Source organism: Octopus sinensis, linkage group LG9, assembly GCF_006345805.1.
Source record: "Octopus sinensis linkage group LG9, ASM634580v1, whole genome shotgun sequence".
Classification (NCBI taxonomy): Eukaryota; Metazoa; Mollusca; class Cephalopoda; order Octopoda; family Octopodidae; genus Octopus; species Octopus sinensis.
The window spans coordinates 73,840,250-73,867,055 of record NC_043005.1 but is presented as its reverse complement, the minus strand read 5'-3'; the positions used below and the strand labels follow the sequence as shown (position 1 = coordinate 73,867,055).

Below are 26,806 nucleotides of genomic sequence, written 5' to 3'. Positions count from 1 at the left end.
TTGACAGTACCTTGGTAGATAAAGCAATTAAGAGTATGAAGACAGGTAAAGCCCCCGGCCCATCAGGAATCACTGCAGAGATGCTCAAAATATCTGGCAGTGTCGGCTATAGCCTAGTCAGCTGTATAGTTAACCAGGTGATACACGAAGGAGTCATACCCAATGACTGGTGTAGCAGCACTATAGTCAATTGCTACAAAGGTAAAGGTAACGCTTTCGATACAAATAATTAGAGAGGTATCAAGATATTGGATCAAGTAATGAAGGTCATGGAGAGGGTTATAGCCCAACTAATTAGGGAGAGAGTCAGTTTACATGAGATGCAGTTTAGGTTCGTGCCAGGGAAAAGCACCCACTACACTCTCGGAGTGGTTGGCGTTAGGAAGGGCATCCAGCTGTAGAAACTCTTCCAGATCAGATTGGAGCCTGGTGCAGCTATCTGGTTTGCCAGTCCTCTGTCAAATCGTCCAACCCATGCCAGCATGGAAAATGGACGTTAAACGATGATGATGATGAATTGTATAAAAGAAATTTTAATATTTTGTGTATTATAGAAATATAACCAATTTATTGCACATGATTTGTTTAATGAGCAAAATCTCATATGGGCCCCACTTGAGAGCCACTGCCGTAAACGTTTTATGAGGAATGTTACAAGTTTAGTAATGTGTCCTTTTCACTGAAACTTCTCAAGTTCTGATAGTGACTCAGCAATTAGAGCAAGGTCATCAGCATAGAGGAGCTCCCAGGGGATCCTGTCTTGAATTCCTCCATTATTGCTTGGAGGACTATGATAAATAGGAGGAGGCTGAGGACTGAACCTTGGTGGACCCCAACCTCTCTTAAAGTGAAATAATATCATTGTCTTGTTTTTCAGGTTCGAAAGAAAGCCAAACTGAGTAAATTAATTCCTCAGGTTCAATCTTCAGTAAATGATTATGTACCAACTTCTGATATTGTGAGGCCGGACCACTTTCCTGAAACTGTTTCATTCAACAGGATACTCACATTTGAAGACCTTCTTCAGTATATCGATCAAATTCAAGTAAGAGCAGCTTTTCTTCCTTATTTTCCTTCCCATTTTGATTAAATAAACCTTATGTGAGAAACACGGATTTAGGTAATTAACAAATGTTTCTTAAAGATAACACAGTCAATAAATAATGCAAGACATGTATAATGTGTGGGGGTTTATACTGGGTAATGTGATACTGAGGTATGTGATCCCTACTCATAACTGCTGACGGATCGGCTGTATGGTAAGTAGCTTGCTTACCAACCACATGGTTCCATGTTCAGTCCCTCTGCGTGGCACCTTGGGCAAGTGTCTTCTACTATGGCCTTGGACCGACCAAAGCCTTGTGAGTGGAGTTGGTAGACAGAAACTGAAAGAAGCCCGTCGTATATGTGTATGTTTGTGTGTCTGTGTTTGTCCCCCCAACATCGCTTGACATCCCCGTAACTTAGTGGTTTGGCAAAAGGGACCGATAGAATAAGTACTAGACTTCCAAAGAATAAGTCCTGGGGTCGATTTGCTTGACTAAAAGCGGTGCTCCAGCATGGCCACAGTCCAATGACTGAAACAAGTAAAAGAGTAAAAGTATAAGTTTGTGTTATTAGACCCTAGTAGTTCAGTTTGCTTTCAATTTTTATTACTAGTAACACTTATTGTGATTGTGTCTAGTGGACTTAGGCTTAGCTGACTCTTTAGTGTATGGCTGCATCAGATGCAGAGCAATTTTTTGATACAATAAAGAATAAGTGTTGCATATCTTTTATACCAATAAGTATCAGGTTGGAATGAAAGTTACGTCTGATTGTAAAGTTTTTATTTATGTTTCTAGAAATATTTAATTATTCTCATAATGACCATTCCTTCATAGAACCTTATTTCATTTGTCAACAAGCTTATAGATGCTGTGATTGTAAAATGCTTTAGTTTTTGATGCAAAGTATGATACCAATTATTTTCAGCCTCTTCTCCTGATGTCAACCTAAGACCATCCAAGTGATTCTGTGATAATCATGGGGTGCAAGGACAGGAGAATATGGACGATGAAGCAATTTCTCTCAACAGAGCTCTTCCAAGGGATCTTCTGTCAATTGTGTAGTATGTGGGTGAGCATTATCGTGATGCACACACACACATACTCACACACACACACACAAACGTGGCGAGCTGGCAGAAACGTTAGCACACCAGGCGAAATGCTTAGCAGTATTTCGTGTGTCTTTATGTTCTGAGTTCAAATTCCGCCAAGGTCGACTTTGCTTTTCATCCTTTCGGGGTTGATAAATCAAGTACCTATTTCTTTACTACCCACAAGGGGCTAAACACAGAAGGGACAAACAAGGACAGACAAACGGATGTCGATTTTATCGACCCCAGTGCGTAACTGGTACTTATTTAATCGGCCCTGAAAGGATGAAAGGCAAAGTCGACCTTGGCGGAATTTGAACTCAGAACGTAGCGATAGACGAAATACTGCTGACCATTTCGCCCGCGTGCTAACGTTTCTGCCAGCTCGCAAGTACTATTTAAGTACTGGGTTCGATCTAATCTACTGGCCGCCTCCCCAAAAATTTTGGACCTTGTGCCTGGAGTAGAAAAGATTAACGTGATGCAGAATGACTCCCTTTCTGTTAGGATGGGTGATTTTTGTCCAAAGCTGCTTTCAAACGATGAAGTTGATTGCAGTAAAGATTGGTGTCTAACAGTTTGTAATGGATAATTTCCTGAATATTCCACCATACATTCCTCAGGATCTTCTTTGGATGAAGTCATCCTCTTGGTTGCTGAGCTGGTCTGCTTCCTCAACTGATTCATTGACATCAATGTTAAATACTATGATAAAGGATCCACTTCTCAACACCAGTAACAAGCCTCTCCAAAAATGGCATGTGACACTTGTCGTGTAAGCAATGACTCACAACAAGCAATAAATTGTTGCAGATTCTCTTGAGATGGGTCGTGCGGGACCTATTTTCCAACTACTGAAGCCTTGCCAATTCTTATCAGTTCGCATAGGATAGTTGTATGGCTTGCTTTGAATTTCTTGGCTAGTTCCCTAGCACTAGGAACAGGGTTTGCTGTGATAACATCTTCCAGCTCTTGGGAATCAAAAGCTTTCAGATGATCTTTCTTTGGCTCATTGCCTAAGTTTCCACTTTGAAAACAGGGGAAACCAATTCCTGCAACTTCTTTCATTTACTACATCTCCTAAGTACTCTGAATGGAATTTGCTGCTGCTGCACTCACGTTGACACCTTTATGAAACTTGCATGGTAAAGCACATCTAATGTGTTCTTTGATTGAAGTGAACATCAAAGAAGACTGTGAGCAATATTCTTTTAGCCTGAAAGAAGAAAATATAAATTACTCTTTGTTTCATTCCATGATTGACAACAAGAAGCAATACTTTAATAAATGTTGTCTAAAATTTCATTTAGAAAATCGAACTAAACTTTCATTCCAACCTGATACAATGCCGTATTTATGGCATAAAAGACACACCAGCATATTCAACACACCCTAATCTCAGCTGTGCCTATTTTGGAAAAAGTAAGCATCAGGAACGAAATTAGTTTATGGGACCTGGGGTCACTTTTTGAGAGCTTTCTTTTATTAAAAATGTCTGTCTTCATTGGTAAATACAGTATTTAAACAGTATCGGTAAATACTGTTTATTTAAAGAATGCTGATCAGAAGAAATCTAACAATTAGAGCTAAACTTTTTCCAGGTGTAAAAAGTACAGCATGGGATCATTTGCAATGTTTTGTCAAAGAGTAAGTGATTCTTGGTCTTTTCATAAATATCTTTTTTAATCTTTAATTGTAGCTCCCAATTCAAATGGGTTCTGTGATTGATAATCCGTTGCTTCAGTACCTGATCACATACAACAAAAACCGACACATAACAGGCCAGTTTAATTGGTGGCTCTACCACACTTGTTACGATGGTAAGTCTTCACAGGAATCTCTTTGAAGTCTCTTTTTAAAAAAAGACTTGTTTCATCTTTCATTTTTGTTCTTGTTTGCAGTGGTTTCTGTCTTTCAGTTGTGGCCATACTGGGGCATGCCCATCAAGGATTTTAGTTGATACACAAACAAACAACATGCATATATTTGTACACATCCCTCTCTCTCTTTTGGAGAGGCACTGAGCAGCTATATGCACACATGCACACACGGCAGTAACATCCGCCTACCGAATTCAATCACAAAGCTTCGGTCTGCTCGGGGCTATAGCGGAAGACAACTACCCAAAGTGCCACGCAGTGAGCCAGAACATTATTGACAATGATTTCAAAGTTTAAGGTGATAGGCCATCGTCAGATAGTCCAACAATGGCTTAACTGGCCAAAACTTCAAAGTCTCTGTCAACAGTATTCTTGTTTAAGAATTATAAATTTGTATTGTAGGGAAGTGGAAAGTAACCCATCAAATTAATGTGTAAAATTGTTTTCTTGAGGCAATCGAAATCGATCAAAAAAATCAATGGAAATTGTAGTTGTGATACCAGTGCTGGTGCCACATAAAGAGATCCGTCCGAACGTGGCCATTGCCAGCGCTGCCTCGACTGGCCTCCGTGCCGGTGGCATGTAAAAAGCACCAACCAATCGTGGCCGTTGGTGTCACCTAAATAGCACCTACTACACTCACGGAGTGGTTGGTGTAAGGAAGGGCATCCAGCTGTAGAAACACTGCCAGATCAGACTGGTGTCTGGTGCAGCCTCCTGGCTTCCCAGACCCCGGTCGAACCGTCCAACTCATGCTAGCATGGAAAACGGACGTTAAACGATGATGATGATGATAAATGAATACCAAAATAATCATTAACATACGTGTGTACATATATATGTGTGTGTGTGTATGTATATATACATATATATATATATATATAGGAATATGTACTTACATACAAGGCCAAAGAGGGTACGGACGTCGCTATATATATTATTTTATGTAGAAAAATACAAACTGGGACAAGAACGTAAAACATTTAGAAGACGATACAAAAAACACGGACGGGACATTCGAAGCCTTCAATCTTCAGTCATGAACCAGATCATCGTAGCAATTTCGGCTGATTAATCTTGAGATCGCTCTGATCCGGCCAGCCCCAAGGAAAAACTAATCTACGAGCATTAGATTTCTTGGAAGAAGGATCGAATGTATACGAAACAGGGACAGAAAAACGGACGATGCCACACGAATATAAAATACAAAAAACAATAATGGTAAAAACAGGACAAAAACAGCGGGTATCTTACGACTAGTAAACAGTACAACAAGTTTAGCTGGCGTATTTGGAGAAAATGCCTTTATCGGCAGACGAAGACAACAGATCAGAGTAGAGTGCAAAGTGTGAAAGGCAGAGAAATGTTGGAGAGAGAGAGACAGTGTGTAGAGTCGTGCCAAATTTTATAGGAATATGTACTTACTTCTTGACTGAAGATTGAAGGCTTCGAATGTCCCGTCCGTGTTTTGTGTATCGTCTTCTAAATGTTTTACGTTCTTGTTCCAGTTTGTATTTTTCTACATAAAATAATATATATATAGCGGCGTCCATACCCTCTTTGGCCTTGTATGTAAGTACATATTCCTATAAAATTTGGTACGACTCTACACTCTGTCTCTCTCTCCTACATTTCTCTGCCTTTCACACTTTGCACTCTACTTTGATCTGTCATCTTCGTCTGCCGATAAAGGCATTTTTTCAAAATACGCCAGCTAAACTTGTTGTACTGTTTATTAGTCGTAAGACACCCGCTGTTTTTGTCCTGTTTTTACATTATTGTTTTTTGTATTTTATATTCGTGTGGCATCGTCCGTTTTTCTGTCCCTGTTTCGTATACATTCAATCCTTCTTCCAAGAAATCTAATGCTCGTAGATTAGTTTTTCCTTGGGGCTGGCCGGATCGGAGCGATCTCAAGATTAATCAGCTGAAATTGCTACGATGATCCGGTTCTTGACTGAAGATTGAAGGCTTCGAATGTCCCCTCCATGTTTTTTGTATCATCTTCTAAATGTTTTACGTTCTTGTCCCAGTTTGTATTTTTCCACATAAAATAATATATATATATATATATATATATATATATATATATATATATATATATATATATATATTTGTGTACATATGTATGCCATCTTATCTCAGATTTTTATTCTTACTGAACCCAGTGTGTTTCATTTTCTTCTGCAGCTCTTCTAGAAAACAGTGTACCATATTCTGATTATCTGGAAGAGTTTCTGTCAAAGTTAGCAGGCTTCATGCGTCGTGTTAAGGTATTTATTTTTCCGTTTTTATTTTCCATGATTTTGATAATTGTAAATTATTTTGAGGTCATTTCCTTTTGTAGAAAAGAATAAAAGTTCTTAATATTGGAGAACATTATTATTATAGATATTGCTAAATATCATTTACATTGAATTATTGCTTTTGTTGGAAGTAATAGCAGTATCATTAAAAAAATTTTTTTAGAATTCCTCTTTATTTTTGTCTAAATATTGCTCACTATTTAAAACTTTGAATAAAGACTTTTCTACTCTCATACGTATATCTGTCCTCATATTCTAAGATCTGTCAAACATTGATTTTTCTTCTGTAAATGTCCTTTATCATATTCCGTAGAGGGTACGAGAGAGCATGAGCAGCAGTTGTCTATAGAACAACAAAGCAGATCATAGCTTCTTTTGCATAAGGATATTTTGTTAACGACCAGTTTTGGAGCAATTTTCAACATTCTTTGACCGAGCAGCACTAACATATGTGAGAACTGTCTGTGATTTTTTGGCACTGAAGGACTCCAAAGGAGAGATATTTAGCTTCAGTTTTATGACAGCAATGAAGAGATAAATATGCTTTCACTGAGGTCAAGTCTTAAGATGATCTGGTACCTGCTCTTAACATTAAGTAAATTGAAGCACTCTAAAAACCGTAATAAAGCACCAGCATTATATATGTATATATTCTTTTTATTTTTTTTCAGTCTAATTATTTTTAGACTGTTTTATTTCTCTTTTATTGTGATGGTCTTTCTGTTCTTGCCTTTATGGCCACTGTGGCAAAACGTATTGGTGATAATTGCCATTTTCTTTGCATAATTAATTATTCGTTTCAATCATTACATGTGATTTAGGACATATAACTTCTCATTAAGGCTACAAACTGGTACAATTGTTTGCAAGCTGAACAAAATGCCTAATGACTTTTTTTCTGGCTCTCTGCATTCTGAGTTCAAATTCTGGTGAGGTCAACTTTGTCTTTATACTCTTGGGGTTTGATAAAATAAAGCAGCAGTGAAGTATGAAATTGACTTACCTCCTCCCCTCAAAATTCCTGGCCTTGTACCAAATTTAGAATTATTTTAGAGAGAATGTAGTTTTAGACATAAGGCCTTTTTTTTTAGTTTTTTACCTCATTTTTCTTACAGAATTATTTTAGCATGATGGTGATGAATTAAATCATTTATATTTTATTTCTACCCCAATCAGGAAGGCACCCCAGCTATTGAATATTTTCTGTACCAGTTCCTTGATACCTGGGATGGATTTCATTTTAATCAGTCCATTTTTAAATTGATTCCACACATCCGAATACACAAGTTTTCAGGTAAATATGGTTTTTAAAATGTAGTTAATATGATTTATGTTTTACTAATAATATATTTATTATATTTTGATTATCCTCAAAAAAGAACAGAAATAGAGAATGTCAAGATTGTTGACATGAAAGTGCAAATTCTGAACTCTGGAATGGAATAAAAAAAGATAACTGCCTTTTGAATTCATGGTGATATGTAAATCACTTTGATTGAACTTAGATGAGAACTTTTTTTTTATTGGTGGTCTCCCGATAGGCTTCATTGTTAATGTTATTATTTTTGTTATTTCTTTAGCCAGTTTATCGCAACTATATTCTTTTTTAACTCTTTTACTTGTTTCAGTCATTTGACTGTGGCCATGCTGGAGCACCACCTTTAGTCGAGGAAATCGACCCCAGGACTTATTCTTTGTAAGCTTAGTACTTATTGTATTGGTGTGTTTTGCCACACAGCTAAGTTACGGTGGACATAAACACACCGGCATCGATTGTCAAGCGATGTTGGGGGGACAGCACAGACACACAAGCGTATACACATATACATATATACAACGGGCTTCTTTCAGTTTCCACCTACCAAATCCACTCACAAGGCTTTGGTCAGCCCAAGGCAATAGTAGAAGACACTTGCCCAATGTACCACGCAGTGGGACTGAACTCGGAACTATGTGGATGGTAAGCAAGCTATTTACCACACAGCCACTCCTACACCTATATGTACATGGTTGTGAGGCATAGTCTCATACCAAGATAAACAGCACATGACCTTGCAGTTGGGGTCCAATTAGAATTTTCTTCAGGCTGGGTAGTCCATCACACTCAAAAGGTCCCAGAATAAGGGTTGTTGCAGGATGATGAACAAAACACCCATTTTTCCAGAGGTGAATTATTAAAACCTCAAAGAATCCCTCTCAGCACATGGCTGCAATGCTTCATCACTGCCCCTGCTCATGATCAGAGATGCACATATTGTCAGCCACTGAGGGACTTGCTGAACTAGTTATAGTCAAGCAGCTCACAAGCAAATCCGCTGTATTGAACAGAATATTTGCTGTAGCCCATCATTTACAGCAAGTAAAAACATACGCATGGTAACACTTGCAATCTGTTACGGTCAGAAGCCATGAGAGCCACTGTCTGGTACTGCATCAGGGCATGATTATCATTATTATTATTATTGAATGAAATGGCAGTGCATGCCATCAGAGTCACACTGGAGTAAAATATACAAAGCCCAGTATACCCATCGTGACTACCCGCCTGATGAGGGTACGCCAAGCACATGCATCACAAGCATATGTGCATGACATGGTGATTTCATATCCAAGTACACAGCATGTTAGAATTTTCTTCACATTGAGTAGCCCATCCCAATCAAGAGTACCCTGAATAAGGTTTGTTTAAGGATGTTGAACGAAACACCCATGTTTCCAGGGATGAATCATTTACACCATAAAGAAATCCTCTCAACACGTGGCTATGATGCTCTGCCATTACTTCTGCTCATGATCAATGATGCGCATATCATCAGCCACCAAGGGCCGTGCTGAACTGGTTATGGTCAAACAACTGACAAGCAAATCTGTGGTATTGAGCAGAATATTTGCTGTAGCCCATCTTTTATACCAAGACAAAATATGTACATGATAACACTTCCAATCAGTGAAGATCAGAAGCCATGAGAGCCACTGCCTGTTACTGCATCAGGGCATTAATGATGAGAACTATAAATGGCTTATATTGTTTGGACACTGATCAACAATGTTGTTGGGAAAGATACTTAACTCTTTTAAAAACTTTGGAGTTATTTCCCTTCGTAATCTCATGCAACCCAGATATATCAAAAGTAACGAATCCAATATTGAGAAAGAACAACAAAATGAGAAGAAAGTTATTTCGAGATTCCAGTCAAATGATCGATGAACAACAGCAAAAGGAAAAAAAAAAACAACAAAAAACAAAAGCAAAATACTATTCAATATTAACAATGTAATGAAAAGAATATATTAAATACTAACATAAAACGTGCATTGAGACCAAGTGATTAATAGTGAAATGTTGAATTATTAATATATGAATTTTCTCTATTAAGATTTTAATAGCTTTTATTAAATACTAGCAGTATCGCCCGGCGTTGCTCGGGTTTGTAAGGGAAATAACTATATAAGCATTTTTAGAGAGTTGTAGCCAAAAAATAGCAAAAATATGCATTAAAAATGGGAAAAAATGATGGTAAATTTTTTTTTAAATCGTTGACTCATTGTAGACATTTTTAGAGAGTTACTTCTCTTATATAATAGCGAAAAAAAGCATTAAAATGGGGAAAAAAATGATGGTAAATTTTTTTTTAAATCGTAGACTCATCGTAGACGCGCGCTAATACCCAGAAGGGCTCGATATGAATCACGACTATAAGATACCCGGTTTGGGTTAAACTGCACCGCAAAATGTGGGAGTAGTTAGGAATCTAAATCGTAGGAGACAGACACACAACTTCACTTTTATATATAAAGATTTTCTAACCTCACGTGAAAGACCCTAGTACTAGGGTGAGATTAGGTGCTAACCTTCTCCCAACCCCTTGTCTTCTTGGTGTGACATGGATGGATAGACGAATGTTGAGGTGGTTTGGCCACATGGAGAGGATGGATGAAGAGTGGATGGTAAGGAGGGTGATGAAGGCAGAAGTGGTAGGCAACAGAACCAAAAGCAGACCTCGGTTTGTGTGGATGGGTGGATGGGTGGAGTGAGGAAAGCTTTGGTGGTTAGAGGTGTTGAAATGAGAGAGGCAAGAGAATTTATTATATGATAGGAAAGCTTGGAGAGTGTTTGTGGATGGATGAGTGAATTGATGTTGCTCAAAGGAGTACAGAACTAACGTGATGCAGTGGGGTTAAACCAGCATATGCTGTCGGGCCCCACTGCTGATACTGAGGATTGCATTCTATGATGATGATGCCTTGACCCGAGCATAGCACGGGGCTCGCCTCTTTGAGCTGGGAAATGAACGGAATGCCTGGTGTGTGTCTTGTTGTGGTTACCCACGCCTAAAACATGGGGAATAGGCCTGGGTATATATATATATATATATTTCTTGTACCTTTATTGTAGCTCATCTTGTGTATTATGAACCATTGCAGAATATTAATTGATGAAGTCACAATTGATTATTGGAGCAGGCATAGCCTGGGCTTGAATCAGATTTTGGATCTGGTTTGCAGCTTTTACAAAAGCTACACCTGCAAACCTTTTAATTCAAGGAAGAAATTATCTAAAAATTTTATGTTTTCAGTGATAAGTTATTGTAAATCTTTACTTTCTTACTGATATCTATCGTTTTTTTGTCTTTTCTAATTTTCCTTTCAAATATTGTATTCAGAACTCCATCAGATTCTGTTAGAACCCCTGAAGAAAATATTTTTCCGACGTGGAACTTATTTAAAGGTAAAATCAGAATATTGCATTACTCTTTTAATATTTCTCTTCTCTTCTTCATTCTGTTTCAATTGATATTTACTTTTTGCAAATGTGATAATCATTTCTTTTTATTTCAAGAGAATGCTCTGAAATGCTTGACCTCTGTATTTATCCTCTTCCTTCTTCTTCTTCATCTTCCTCAACATCTAGCTTCTGTGCTGGCACAGGTTGGTCAGTGTGACAGGGTTTGATGAGTCGATGGACTGACTCCTGCACCAATGTCCTTGGCCTGGTTGCCATGGCTGGCTGCTTATCCTAATATCAACCACTTTACATCTAGTTTCTATACTGGCACAGGTAGGATTGTTTCACAGGGTCTAATGTGTATGTGTCATAGACCAAGGGCCTCTTTGGTCTGATTGCTATCGTTGGTTGCCCTTCTTAGCTTCAACCACTTCACAGAAGTAGTGACAGGGTTGAGAAAAAGCAGTGGGCTATCCAATATCATAAGGGGCCAGTGTGGGCAGAAGATGTGAGAGGAAAGGGTTTGGAAGGAAGCAATAGATTAATGGAGAGAGGAAACCTGGGTGAATCATTGAAGGAAAGAGCAGTGTAGGGGTTTCATGCAGGAAGATCAAAGAGAGGAGGGTGAGGAGTGTCAAGGAGGCAGAGAAACTTTGGGGAAGAGGAGGCAGAGGGATATGGGGTGAGGAGATATCTTGCAAATGTTCTGGGATGCATCATCAGTGATGTTTCTAGGGTCTCCACTGGGGTTTGGGTCTTCTAACATCAAACCCCACTCACCCAGTTGACCCAGCCAGGATTGATATTAAGTCCCAACTTAGCATCCCAATAGCAGTAATCTCCCCTCTTCATCCCAAACCCACTCAGAGGCCTTCTCTGCAGTCTCTAACAATGCCCTTCATCACAAAATACAGATATAAATAATACTTTCGACAGATACAATGAATGTACAAAGCATTGGCACATAAACATAAACTCATTCCTTTAGTTTACTAAATTGAGACTTACTAACACACAACAATACTAATCTCTTTTACTCTTTTACTTGTTTCAGTCATTTGGCTGTGGCCATGCTGGAGCACCGCCTTTAAATCTCTTTATAGTTCTTGTAAATGTCTATGACTAATCAATGTTTTGTTTTATTCAGTGCCGGATTCTAATAACACTGACAGAACTAGTCACCAATTATATAAATAAATGGCACCATCTTCATTTGTTAAGGAAATCAAAGACCACCAAGAGTGTTATTGCAGTGGAACATGAGTATCTATTCTTCCTTCTTTCTTTCTTTCTATTTTTTTTTGTTCTCTGTTATCGGTGTTGTTGAATGCTTTATTGTTAAACATTTTTATGCATTTGTGTGTGAATGAATTAGTGGAGGATTAAGGGGAAAGACCCTGCTGTCTTAGAAAAGAAACAGAAGGAAGGACATGTTCAGTGATGTAATCCTAGGTAAACTATGTCTGACAGAAGAAAAAAAAAAGAGAGGATCATAATAGCCAGAATGTATTTGATCATATGTCTTCTTGAACTGGGGCTGAACATTTTCTTGAGGAAACCCATCTGATTGTTAAGAGTAGCTGAACGAGTTCATAATTAGGCTTTTCATGAACAAATCATCATTAGCTGCTTTACCTGTTCTGTCCCTCACAATCTTCTACATTGCAATCACATCCCACTGAGTCTATTTTGGGTTTACTTTAGTTGAAGTCTTTCAGCTATAATTGTGAAATTGTGTGATCAACCAGACTACTGGATGTTGTTATACACCACTGCACACAGTGCACTTTTTCAGCTTTTGAATGATACCACCCTGCTGGCATCATTCCCTCTGACTGGAAGGCCTAACCTGTTGCAAGGTTACCCGTTCACAGCTGAGTGATCTGGAGTAGCATGAAATGAAGTGTTTTGCTCAAGACCCCAATGCAGTTTGGGATTTGAACCCGGGATCTAGCTATCCTGAGTGCAACACTCTAACCACTAAACCATGCTATATTTTACTCTGCCTTTTATTGTCTCACTGCTATATTTCCCACCTTATTTCTGCACCTATATGCTTTGCTTTTATATGTCTGTCTGTATGTATATATATATATATTTATATATATCAATATATATAATTAGAAGAAAAATGGGATTTTAAAAAAACCTGGCAGATATCAATTAAAGACTCAATATAAAAGAAAATGGTTAAGTAGAATACAGACCCCAGGTAAATCCTCATGCACGACAGGTAAATCCAATAATCCTTTTATCAAATTTTAAAAAATTCAGAATATTAACGACAACAAATAAAATGTATGAAGAAAATCATATCCTTATTTTAGATCTTACCTTAAAAATCCGACAATTGTTTTAATTGCATTAACCCTTTTGATACCAACCCGGCCAAAACTGGCTCTGGCTCTGTAGTACAAATGTCTTGTTTTCATAAGTTTTGAATTAAAATCTTTCACCAAACCTTAGTCTCAATTTATATTCCTAACACTCGCTGAATGATAACTTAGTTATTTTACTAAATTCTTTGTTATATTTAAAAATGATTGAAAGAAACAGAGTATCTCAAAAAATACAGTAACGAAAGGGTTAACATACAATTGTTGGATTTTTAAGCCACTGGAAATAACTAACGAATGTACGGGACAATGACAAAATAAAACAATTATAATAATTTTACATATATCCCAAAAAACCAACAAATATGGAGTAACATAAAGGAAAACGAAAAAGTTCTGTAGGACAAGAGAGGGACAGATAAAGGGTCAGAACAAAAGAAGAAATAAATAAACTCTGTAGGGAAAGTGTAGAAGCACAGATATGCTCAAGTGACAAGTCTACAAAACTTTCAGGTTATATGGGACTGAATCAAATACTAATATATCTATTCCCACCAAATATGTTATGTGCTTCTTTGTCTACTCACTCATCTATGTATATGTGTGAGTGTATTTGTCTTTGTGTGTGTATGTATCTATGTGTATTTGTAAGTATGTATGTACGTTTGTGTATTTGTATCTGTGCTTGTAAGTATGTATACCCACATACAGCCACATATATATAGTATTTCTCGTTTTTCAGGTTCAGTTTCTTTCAAGGTGATTTTGATGATTTTCAAGCTCATATTGAGTTCAAGAAGCTTATTGACTTCATTGATGAACTCTGCCTCCTGGGATTACTCTGTGAGGATGACCATGCGATAATGGTACATTTCTGCCTATGGTTCCAAGAACAAGTAAGCCTACTGTCTTTGTTTATTGGAACATATTTACAAAAGATATTGCTTGAAATCTAGTTTTTGTTTTCCACTTCATAATGGCTGAATTTTTATTAAAGACCAAAGCAAACTGTCTTTTGTGAGATAGTAACACTGCACAGAAGAGAGACGGTGGCAAGCTGGCAGAAACGTTAGTACGCTGGGCGAAATGCTTAACGGTATTTCACCTGCCGCTACGTTCTGAGTTCAAATTCCGCCAAGGTCAACTTTGCCTTTCATCCTTTCAGGGTCGATTAAATAAGTACCAGTTACGCACTGGAGTCGATGTAGTCGACTTAATCCGTGTGTCTGTCCTTGTTTGTACCCTCTGTGGCCCCTTGTGGGTAGTAAAGAAACAGGTGTTTCATCTGTCCTTACATTCTGGGTTCACATTCCGCCGAGGTCAACTTTGCCTTTAATCCACCTGGAGTCGGTTAAATAAGTACCAGTTACACACTGGGGTCGATATAATCAACTTAATCCGTTTGTCCTTGTTTGTCCCCTCTGTGTGTTGCCCCTTGTGGGCAGTAAAGAAATAAGAAAAGAAAACTATCAATCTTTTGTTAGCCTTGTGGTTAAGAAGTTTGCTTCACTGTTGCATTTTTTTGAGTTCAGTCCTACTGCATGGCAGTTTAAGCATTTTTTACCATAGCTTCAAATCAACTCAAGATCTGTCAGTGGAATTAGACAGTGGTGTCAGTCAGCGAGGTACACTGTTTGGTCGAGTCATGTGGATGATAAAATATGTTATAAATCCCGAGGTGGGATTTGAACTTCACACAGTGAAAAGTAATATACACACAGTAAAAATTATAAAAAAATAAATTCTGAAGGAAAAAGTGTCTGATAAAACTGGAACTCTAACACAGATCTGAACTACACACAGTGAGAAATAATATATGTCCGTTCGCTATATGTGTAGTAGCGTTACCAGTAAATAATGTAGACTGGTACTACCTGTGGCAGTTTGAAGAAAAAAAAATATGGTTCTGTGTGAAACAAGAAAAAGATCTAAGAAGAGAAAAATAATTCTGAAAAAATAATGTTGTGTTGAAAGAGAAAAATATATATATAATTCTGTGTGGAACAAGAAAAAATCTAAATAAGAAGAGAAAAATATTTTTGGTTTGAAAAAAATAAATAATGTTGTATTGAAAGAAGATAAAAAAAAGAAAATTCTCAAAGCGGGGAGGTGTTGTGAACACCCCCAGGTGAGAAGTGGGCTGGTCCACCACTAATAAATAGTGGACAGACTCAGTAAGTGGTGTCAGTCAGCGAGGTACACTGTTCTGGCCAGTCATACAGACAACGAAATATGTTGTCATAATGCTGGACATATCACAAACATTTCATAAGTAGACACTCGTCCAAGGTGCTCTGGACTCAGATATCGAACCTGCAATCATAGGATTGAGAAATTGAATGTCTGAGCTATGCAGCCATACTTACACCCATTTAGCTACCTTTGAGGGAAATATCAAGAAGTGTATTTCTAATATTTGTTTGCACTTAATATTGTTAAATGTAAATAGATAAGAACCAATGTCATAGTTTACCGATGTTATGTCTAGTTAAGGCGGCAAGCTGACAGAATCGTATGCTGGGCAAAATATTTACTAACATTTCATCCGTCTTTACAGTGTGAGTTCAAATTCGCTTGAGGTCAACATTGCCTTTCATCCTTTTAAGGAAGTTAAATATGTACCAGTTGAGAACTAGGGTCGATGTAATCAACTTACCCCTCTCCCAGAATTGGTGGCCTTGTGCCAAAATTTGAAACCAATATCAGGTCTAGCTTTGAAGGTGGCGAACTGGCAGAATTGTTAGCATGCCTGGCAAAATGCTTAAAGCGTAAAGACAGACAAAATGTTGTTGAGTTCAGATTCTGCTGGGGTCTCTCTGCTTTTCATTCTTTCAGGGTAGCTGTTATCAACTTACCTTCTCCCTCAAAATTGGTGGCCTTGTGCCAAAATTTGAAACCAATATTAGGTCTAGATTTGAAGGTGGCGAACTGGCAGAATTGTTTGCATGCCTGGCAAAATGCTTAAAGCGTAAAGACGGACAAAATGTTGTTGGTTCAAATTCTGCTGAGGTCTCTGCTTTTCATTCTTTTAGGGTAGCTGTTATATTAGGTCTTGATTTGAAGGTGGCAAGGTGGCAGAATTGTTAGCATGCCAAGAAAAATACTTTGCAACACTATGTCCATCTTTACATTCTGAGTTCAAATTCTGCTGAGGTCACTTTGCCTCTTTCAGGGTTAATAAAACAAGGACCAGTTGAACACTGGGATTGATATTATCAACTTACCCCTCCCCCAAAATTGCTGGCCTTGTGCCAAAATTTGAAACCAATATTAGGTCTAGTATCAGTTTTCACTTGTAGCTTGTTACAGTTCTCTTACAAAATTTAGCAAAACATCCCTAGAAAGTATGCCTATCATGACATCATTTTTTCCTTCTCTCTCATACACTAAATGCATAATAAGTCATCTGTTTTCTCTATGTAATAACTCCTTTCTTTCCACAGTTGCTAATAACCGTTCTGAACACCAACTTCCCATTATTGACCATTCCATCACCAGCATTTGTCAGTCGCCTCATTGTCTCTAATCAGTGTACAGTTATTTCACGTTTGTGCCGTATCATCTTAGAGTAAGTTCCACTAAATCCTTTCATGTTTCTGCTGATGCTCAGAATTGCTTGTAGGAATTTTATTATCTGTGTTTGTGTGTATTTTGTTTTTATAATCTAATTATTTTCTATTCTCATTGTAGGGTTGTTTCTATTTATTTAAGCTATATAAATGTTTTAAAAACAGTGGAATACATCATCGTCATTTAGTGTCCGTTTTCTATGCTGGCATGGGTTGGACAGTTTGACAGTATTCGGCAAGCCTGCGAGCTGCACCAAGTATCAGTCGTCTGTTTTGGCAAGATCTCTATGGCTGGATGCCCTTCTTAGTGCCAACTACCTTACAGTGTGTATCGAGTGCTTTTTACATGGCACCAGCTCGAATTCAAAATAGATAAAGCTGTTAATAATTATGTGTAAATACTAAGTTAAAAAATGATTTGGATGAAAAAAGCCCCAGGCTACCTATGGGACTTGAATCCACTTCTTTTGTTAACATGATAGATGTTCTACCATTGGACTAGAGCATTCCTTTGAAGTTCATCCATTGTAGAATTCTTTGTTCTTACCAGCAAGAATTGTTGGTAGTTTATGTGATGGCCTAGTGGTTTGGGTATTGCACTCACAATCACCAGATCGTGGGTTCAATTCCTGGTCCTGGAAGTATGTTGTGTTGTTGAGCTAAACACTTCATTTTCTGTTGCTCCGGTGCTGTGTGAGTTCCAGCTTATCAGAGAAACAAGTAAAAGATAAAGGATGAATTATGCACCCTGGAATATATTATCGAAGGTGACTTCGGAATCTCTTGCAAATCTTCTGGACAGTCTCCTTGTTTAAGTTGCTGAATGGTCCCATAATCCTTGTCTTCAGTTCATTTTTGGTGTTACAAGGAGTTTTGTTGGTCTCTTGCTTAACTGCACCCCACACATAACAATCAAGAGGATTGCAGTCTGGCGAGTTAGGTGGCCAGATGTTAGGAATGATGTGGTTGCAGAAATTGTCTGACAGCCACAACTGGGTTCTCCTGCCTATGTGGTTTGGTGCAGAGTCCTATTGCCAGACATAAGGTCCTCCAGCAGCCACCCTCTTGACCCAGAGCAGCACTCCCTCCTCCAGACACTTGATGTAGGCCTCCCTGTTGAGTCTGAGGCCGTGTGGGAAGATGAATGGAAGCATAATGTTGCCATCACTAGTGATCATTCCAAACACCATGATATTGACTGGATGTTTGATTTTTATCACTCTTGGTACATGTTCTCATATTGATACCCAAATATTCTGAAATGTACGTATTGGAGCTTCTGGTGCGAATGCCAAACAGCACAGCATGTCATTTCCAAATTTCTAGCAGAGTGAATTGCGTCATGGTGCTGTTTTTCTCACAGACGGTGCTCAACTGACCCTACTATACTGTGTAGTCGACAAAATCTAAAGCAAATAATGTGTATGCACAAAATTGAAAATATAAAATGGCGCACTATATATATATATTCATTCATTTCTTCTTTTCTTCTTCCAGTTACTCGAGTGTGTTCCAGAACTTAAAGAAGCTTCAGACACCCTATAAACTTGACAAACACATTAAAAAGTTGAATGTGTATGTTTTAGATGTCTGCAATGCTCTTTGGCATTACAAAGCTTTTGATACTGCACAACAAACTTCTGATTCCATTTTGTTTGATTTTGATATCTTCTCCATACCTGGAATTCGTAGCAAATCTGTGAATTCATCTTTATCCTTGTTACATCACCAAGCGTTCTTAGGACATGCACTGTTATACCTGAGAAAGGTTGGTTATCTCTCTCTCTCTCTCTTTATTCACAATTTCTTGTTCTCCCACCACTCATTCTATAAAATTTAATTTCTTCTCTGTGATTGTACTTCGAAATATTACTACAACCAACAAAAAAAACCGTTACTGTTTACATATTCACAATTAAAAATATGTAATTGGAATTTGTGTCATCACCAATTAACATTCAACAATAGTCTGCCATCATAATTTCATTCCAGAATCCTTGATATCAATCTTCCTGGTAAAAATTCTCCTTGTGTATCAGTGCACCAAGATTTTCAGGAAAGATCTATGTGTGATTATAAGAAATTTAATTTAGAAAAAACATGCAGCAGCTAATATCTTTGAAAGCTTCAATCAGTTTCCTTATTCCATTTCAAAAAGTAGGAGGCCTGAAATCAGTGCAGCAAACTACCATACCTTGCGGTTTTTAGTTATGACTGAGTTACAAACGTCTTCTTTCCCGTCAAGGACAACTTGGCTTTTGTTTTTCATGAGATCAACAAGTCCCAAAGTACTTGGATTGGTATACTTGCCTGAAACCCTTAAGGGCAATGCCCCTGTCTGGCCAGTATCCTATAAGTGAAACAAGTAAACAAATATAATTTTCTTATAATTAAGCCTACCTTTCTGTTGTTTAATAGATGTGGTATCTATTATTTCCTTCTCTGGCACAATGTCAAATAATGTGTTGGGATGGTCACAACTGGAGTGCCTTTCATTCTAGGCTTCATGTTGAGCTAAAGAACAGGAACAATTATTTTGCATAAAGTTTCATGGACTTCATGTACTTTGAAGGTCTGAAATTTTTTATCTACCATTCTTCTAATACTTACCATTCTTTTATTAATATTTTAATCTATTAATAATGCATTTCACCTGCATTATTCTGTGTTGTTTACAGGAATATATTTGCATATTTCGGATTCTTTTCATCATCTTTCTTTATTCCTTTGCTATTTCTGGTGAGTGGAAGCAAGAATGTTTCCTTGGAATATTACTTTGATAGAGTAATTAACTCAGTTGTCCTGCCACATACCAATCACATTCCAATAAACACATAAATTAACCGGAACATACACGCTCTCCGTAAGAGGCAAAATATTTTTTCCTTGGCACAATAAACTAATGGAAATGCTACTACTAAGATAACATCCAACACTCCCCCAGCTTTCTTTACTCATTGTTTCCCTCTCCTCCTCTTCCTTTTATTCTCATTTAATTTTAATTTATTAATTTATTCACCTGCAATAACCAGAAAGGTGTTTTGTTTTTCTTTAATAAATTCCTTTCTCATTCCTTCAGCCAGTCTATCTTTTAACCTTTGCTGCTGCCTTAATCAGTATTCAATAAGTTAACTGTTGTTTAACCCTAGGTCAGCCGGTGGTCAAAAGTGTTTGGGCCTTGATCGTCCTTTTTTTATATATATTATCTCTTTAACATTTATACTGGCCAGATCCAGCCTCTCACACCTACTCTCCAATGCCATTCTAAAAATATACAATTACATCAAAGCTACGTGATAATACATAAGGTCCAAACAAGGTGAATAAATACACATTACATACGAGAGAGAGAGAGAGAGGGAAAACATATGAGAGAGAGAGAGTAATCTGAATGCCAAAGGGTTAAAGGTAAATGTCATGGGCATTCAATCAGTTAATTAGTATTTAATTATTTGTCTTTCTTTATTCTACACTTTGGTTCTGGCTGACTGAAAAAACAGATACCAGTTCTTTCTATGCTAAACTAGTGTACCATTTTATAAAAGACATGGAATCTCTCTCTCTCTCTCTCCCCCCCTCTCTCTTGTCAAGACAGGAAGAGTAGTGACTCTGAGCATTTTCAGGGACTCTGAGCTTTATAGGGTGGAGGTTATTCTCATATCAGAGGCCAGGGACCTGAATACTTGTAGCAAAGTGGACTCTTCTAATGGTATCTATGAAATTGAAACTGGAGTTTTCTTACAGCAATATTTAAATGACATTTAACCAGAGAACTACAATTCAACAATCAGAAATAAGTATATATATACAACCTTTTGATTTTCAAGATACTAATATCAAAATGTTTTTGTCTTTTCTCTCTCCTCAGGAAATGCCCCAGAGCCGACAGCATCCTTCATTGATACGAGTAAGTATTTATCAAATTATTCTTTTCTACTCTAGGAATAAGGCCCGAAAATTTTTGGAGAAGGTGGGTGGCTGTCTATTAGATCGGCTCCAGTACGCAACTGGTACTTAATTATCGACCTTGAAAGACGAAAGACAAAGTCAGCCTTGGCTGAATTTGAACTCAGAACATAAAGACAATCAAAATACCTATTTCTTTACTACCCACAAGGGGTTAAACACAGAGGAGACAAACAAGGACAGACAAACGGATTAAGTCGATTACATCGACCCAGTGTGTAACTGGTACTTATTTAATCAACCCCGAAAGGATGAAAGGCAAAGTCGACCTTGGCAGAATTTGAACTCAGAACATAAAGACAGCCAAAATACTGCTGAGCATTTCGCCCAGCATGTTAATGTTTGTGGCAGCTTGCCACCTTAAGTATTTATCAAATTATTGTTGGAATGCTGGAGTTCCATCAGAATGACACTTTTTGACTGTGAAGAAAGTTGTGTATTTTGGCCTTTTTTGAGTTTTGATTATTTATCACAAATGCTTTACAATCCATCTGTCTATGTGTCTCTCTGTCATATCTGCCTGTCTGTTTATCATTCTACCTCTCTATCTGTCTATCTCTGTCTGTCTGTCTGTCTAAAATAAGAAACCTTGTTTAATTCTTTTCATTTGTAGTTTGTTGAGTTTAAAATGCTTTATTTACTTGATTTCTCAGCTTTGGATTAATTGATATCAGTTAAATTCGTTTTTAAATCTTTTAACCATTTCTTTCCTCTATCTTATGTTGAACATCAAAGAAAAGTGCCATTATTCTTTAATAAAACCCAAACACAGAAAAAAAACCCCCACATTATTTATGGGATGACCCAATATATCGTAACACTACATCTTTCAAAACTTCCAGACTTCCTGATATTTGCCAGCAATACACTTAATGCTCCTCGCTCCCCATCTTTCTGTTGTTTCTTAAATCACTCATTCGCTGTTCACTTGCTCTGCATTCTGTGTACTGTTCATGCACTTTTGGTTACATTTTCTGATGAATTGTAGAGCACCTGAGCATTGTATGCAATAAGTTTGTTATTTATTTTCATTATTATAATGGAATGCAAAGTGGTGAACTAGCAGAACTGTTATCACACCGAGCAAATTTCTTAGCAGCATTTCGTCAAGCTCTGTATTGTGAGTTCAAGTTCTGCCAAGGTCACCTTTGTCTTTCATCTTTTCAAAATCAATAAAATTAATACCGGTTGAACACTGGTGTTGATGTAATCGACTTATCCCCTTCCATGAAATTGCTGGCCTTGTGCCCAAACTTGAAACTATTATTACAATGGAATGAATTGATGAGGAAGTTTCTCCATGCTCAACTTGCTAAGAATAGTAGCCAAAGCCCCCTTCAGATCACATCCTAAAGAATATATCGTAACTTAGGTACCTTTGAAAGTTGTGATGGCCACGGTTGGAATACTTCTGGATATAGGAAGAATATAATCTACAGTTAAAACATCAAATATCTATTGATTTTTGGTGTGGGTTGACCTTCATCAACAAAATTACTCTCTGTTATTACCAATATTATGTGTCACATCTTCAGTTCTTTAGCCAAAAATAATCCAACTAGCTATTCTGAAATCTCCTTTTTTTCTCTTTTTTTACAGAAAAACCGTAAAGGTTATTTCCAGTTTCTGCGTGATCAAGAATTGGGAGGTTTAACTGATTTCATTTCACGGTTCATTGATTCTCGGTTAGATTTGCAAACAGTAAGTTTCTCGTCTTCTTAATAACTGCTCACAAACACCTTAATATATACTGGGGCATCTGTTTGGGTCATCAGTGTTCGATTTTTTTCCCTTACTCTTTACTCTTTACTCCTTTACTTGTTTCAGTCATTTGACTGCGGCCATGCTGGAGCACCGCCTTTAGTCGAGCAAATCGACCCAGGGACTTATTCTTTGTAAGCCCAGTACTTATTCTATCGGTCTCTTTTGCCGAACCGCTAAGTGACGGGGACGTAAACACACCAGCATAGGGGGACAAACACAGACACACAAACACACACACACATATATATATATATATATATACATATATACGACAGGCTTCTTTCAGTTTCCGTCTACCAAATCCACTCACAAGGCATTGGTCGGCCCGGGGCCATAGCAGAAGACACTTGCCCAAGATGCCACGCAGTGGGACTGAACCCGAAACCATGTGGTTGGTTAGCAAGCTACTTACCACACAGCCACTCTTTTATTTTTAAACATTCCCATATATGGATATGTATTTGTGAACATTCATATTCATATCTATGTTTTGGGCATACATACATACAGGCACACACACAAACACATATATATATATATATAGGGACAAAGCGTACACTGCAATTGACTAAAGGAGAACGATTAAAGGAAGGGTGAAGTTGTGGGGTGTCTCTCCCTTCATTGATCTACTCTTTACTCTTTTACTTGTTTCAGTCATTTGACTGCGGCCATGCTGGAGCACTGCCTTTAGTCGAGAAAATCGGCCCCAGGACTTATTCTTTGTAAGCCTAGTACTTATTCTATTGGGGTCTTTTGCCGAACCGCTAAGTGACGGGGATGTAAACACACCAGCATCGGTTGTCAAGCAATGCTAGGACAAACACAGACACACAAACATACACACACACACACACATATATATATATATACATATATACGATGGGCTTCTTTCAGTTTCCATCTACCAAATCCAGTTACAAGGCTTTGGTCGGCCCAAGGCTATAGTAGAAGACACTTGCCCAAAGTGCCATGCAGTGGGACTGAACCATGAACTATATGGTTCGTAAACAAGCTACTTACCACACAGCCACTCCTGCGCCTATATCTCATATTTTTTTTTCAGATAGGTTGATTGGAGTGGAGGTGGGGACGATACTTTTCTCATACATTCTAATTATGGTATTGTTTCTTCGATTGGGTGTCATTTTTAACACCACTACTTTACACATTGTACTGGCACCAGCACAAGGGGGGTTGTCATTTCCTCAACAAGCTAAAACTGAAGGGTTGCCTAGATTGTCTGCATTCATTCACCAACCACATTTCTGTGCACTCATTAACCATTTCATCATCATCATCATCATCATTTAATATTCATTCTCCCTGCTGCTATGGGTTGGACAGCTTGACAGGAGCTGACAAGTCCAGGGTCCACACCAGTCTGTTTTGTCTTGGTTCCTAAAGTTTGATGCCCTTCCTGATGCCAAGCACTTTACAGAGTGTACTGGGTGCTTTTTTACATGGCACCAGCACCAGTGCTTTTTAAATCAATTTGTTGAATCAGTAAACTTATTATAAATACAGTAACGAAAGCAAAAGCTGAAATTTTTAGTACAACCAGTTTTTACTATTTTGTAAATATTTTACCTGCATTTTTTTCTGTTTTTTTTTGTCTTTTCAATTAAAACTAAGCAGCATTACTTTGCAATTCTTGTACCTCTAATTTTATTAATGTTATTGCTACTAAATATTTGAATATTTCAAGCTCTGTAAATTATCCATTTAGCATTCACACCAGCCATGTCCACGCCAAAATTCTACTTGTTTTATAGTGAAACTGGTGAGGGATCCAGCCTCTCACACTTCGACCCTTCAATGTTATTCTAAAAATAAACAATCATATCATTGAAATTTCAAAGGTACAAGATAATGTATGATTAATTGAATAAGTGAGGATTACATTTGGCAGGATAATTTGAATGCTAATGGGTTATGGGTAAATGCCATGGGTAAATACCATGGGTATTCAATCAGTTTTTGATTAACCTTTATGACCATGTCCTTCTTGTTTTGGACAGCCATTTATTGAAACCATTCCTTCATTTTATTTCGTTTTAGAAAACTGAGTGAAGAAGAAAGCTTGTGCCACACCTGTCCAGTTTTTGAGTACCACTTTTTCTACTACAGTTTTTATGCCACACAAAGCAAACTTGAGCAATAATTGGTCAATCAATTCCAAGTGCCTTTCCCATCATGCTGTGGTTGATCTATTGTTAAAATCTTACATTGGGTTACCTGTGCATCAATATCTCTATTAACATAGAGTGGTCAAGTAATTTTCCTATTGATGAAACGGGAGGTGCTGTCTGGGTACTTTGATGCAGGTAACTCAGCCTTTCCCTTTGTGCCAGTCTAGCTGAGTATCTTTGATGCGGTTAACCCAGCCTTTCCCTTTGTGCCAGTCTAGCTGAGTAACTAAGGTGCTCAGTCAATGGATGAGTGTATTTGACTGAAATAATTTGATGTGGATTAACAATAAAGATTGATGATTGTTGATGAAATGCATGAGTGTCTATGTCCAAGGTAGGATAGTACACGACCAACCAAAGAGGAAGGGCTCTACGTGGTTGTATGAGTAACAGCTGCTAGAAATAACAACAAAATGTCCTTCAAGTCATAACATCTTACCATCTTGAAAAATGGAAAGGCTCATCGGATAATGCAAATTCTAGTTGTCTCTCAGAAAGGAAAAGACAAGTGGTCATGGTTGGAATACCTTTGACCATAGGCCTACATTGACACCAACAGCTGGCTCTGCATTACATCTTTTGTGTAAGATACTTATCTCTTAACAGCCAAGTCCTCCTAGCTTCAAATAAGCTATTGCTGTCAGACTCGTTCAAGCAGACATAGAATTAAAGGTATTCTGATGGTCTTCACCACTCTTAAGTTTTTTTGGGTTTTTTTCCAGACTAGCCAGTATATGAATTTTTTTTCCTTTTTTATAAGGTAAGGGGGTCTGATTTCAGGATGATTCGGTTGCTATACCTGACAGATATAGCTACCTGATTAAATTGCAGAGCAGTATAATTTACCACTTTAAGTTGTAGTTGCAGTGTTTTACTGATCACCTGTTCATTTATTCAAAGTATTGCGTTCAATAGTTCAAGTGTTGCCATAGGAAAAAGGGAAACTGCCAAACCATTCTGAGCAGGATTTAAGTCTCATTCACTTGAATACTGCACAAAGTGATGATAAATACTTGTGCAATGAACCATGGAGGTCTGTAAAGTGTGGACTGGACTATCTTGCGAGCTGACAATCTTTCTGTATTCAGGAGCAATAATTGTCATATATTTTGGATCCACCACCCCTTCAGTTCCATGAAAACCTTTCCAGTGCAATCACTTTTGTTTAACCATTTTTCTGTGTAGATGGTTTCACAAGACAGTGTAGTTTAATTAATGACTCCTAATTTATTTAAAATCCTGTTTGAGTAATGAGGGCCATTTAAAAAAAAAACAGAAGCACTGCAGTGACTGGTGAAACATGGGTATATAGAAGACTTGTGGGGACAACAGGATAGCAACGATACAGTGATGACAGGGCTGGGGAGCGAGAAATAAGCATTGAGGAAATGTGAGGAAGAGAAGAGATGTAGTTTAATTTGTTAAGGTAGGGTGTGTGAATGTTTTTTTTTTTTTTATTATTCCAGGTGGGTGGAACACAGCACCCCCAGAACTCTTTCATTGTAGATGGTTTCACAACACAGTGTAGTTTGATTAATGACTTCTAATTTATTTAAATTCTGTTTGAGTAATGAAGGCCATTTTCAAACACACATACATTGTTATATTGTTTTTGTTCTTTTCTTTTGGTATTTTATATAATTGTGTCTCAAAATTTTTGTGTATTGACAGACTTAATCATCAACATTTTGTTCCATTGTATATATACATCCTTGTAAATGCTATGTACACATGCACATACATACTCGTAAAGCAAAGCAATAATTTTCCCATAGTAGCAGTGTTATAAATCGTAATTCGTTCCCAGAAAAATATTTTACCAATAAAATTTATAATACTTGTAAATAAATGGCAATAAAACAACAGTAGAATGTAAAAAGTATTTTATGTAGTGTAAAAAGAATCTCAAGATCATCTTTATATATAAAAG

The 26,806-nt window shown here is 37.5% G+C and overlaps 1 protein-coding gene across 1 annotated transcript in view; it reads left to right on the top strand.

Moving 5' to 3' along the window:
- LOC115215444 (centromere protein I-like) overlaps window positions 1-26,525 on the top strand; it is a 46,827-nt gene extending 20,302 nt beyond the window's left edge. The window contains exons 2-13 of the mRNA XM_029784607.2: window positions 878-1,045; window positions 3,840-3,960; window positions 6,211-6,293; window positions 7,503-7,620; window positions 10,991-11,055; window positions 12,200-12,315; window positions 14,131-14,284; window positions 16,832-16,956; window positions 18,455-18,725; window positions 20,826-20,864; window positions 22,523-22,624; window positions 24,746-26,525. Of these exons, the coding sequence (XP_029640467.1) occupies window positions 878-1,045; window positions 3,840-3,960; window positions 6,211-6,293; window positions 7,503-7,620; window positions 10,991-11,055; window positions 12,200-12,315; window positions 14,131-14,284; window positions 16,832-16,956; window positions 18,455-18,725; window positions 20,826-20,864; window positions 22,523-22,624; window positions 24,746-24,757 (1,374 nt within the window). The 3' untranslated portion in view covers window positions 24,758-26,525. The remainder of the gene's footprint in view (window positions 1-877; window positions 1,046-3,839; window positions 3,961-6,210; window positions 6,294-7,502; window positions 7,621-10,990; window positions 11,056-12,199; window positions 12,316-14,130; window positions 14,285-16,831; window positions 16,957-18,454; window positions 18,726-20,825; window positions 20,865-22,522; window positions 22,625-24,745) is intronic.
- The last annotated feature ends 281 nt before the right edge of the window (window positions 26,526-26,806 follow it).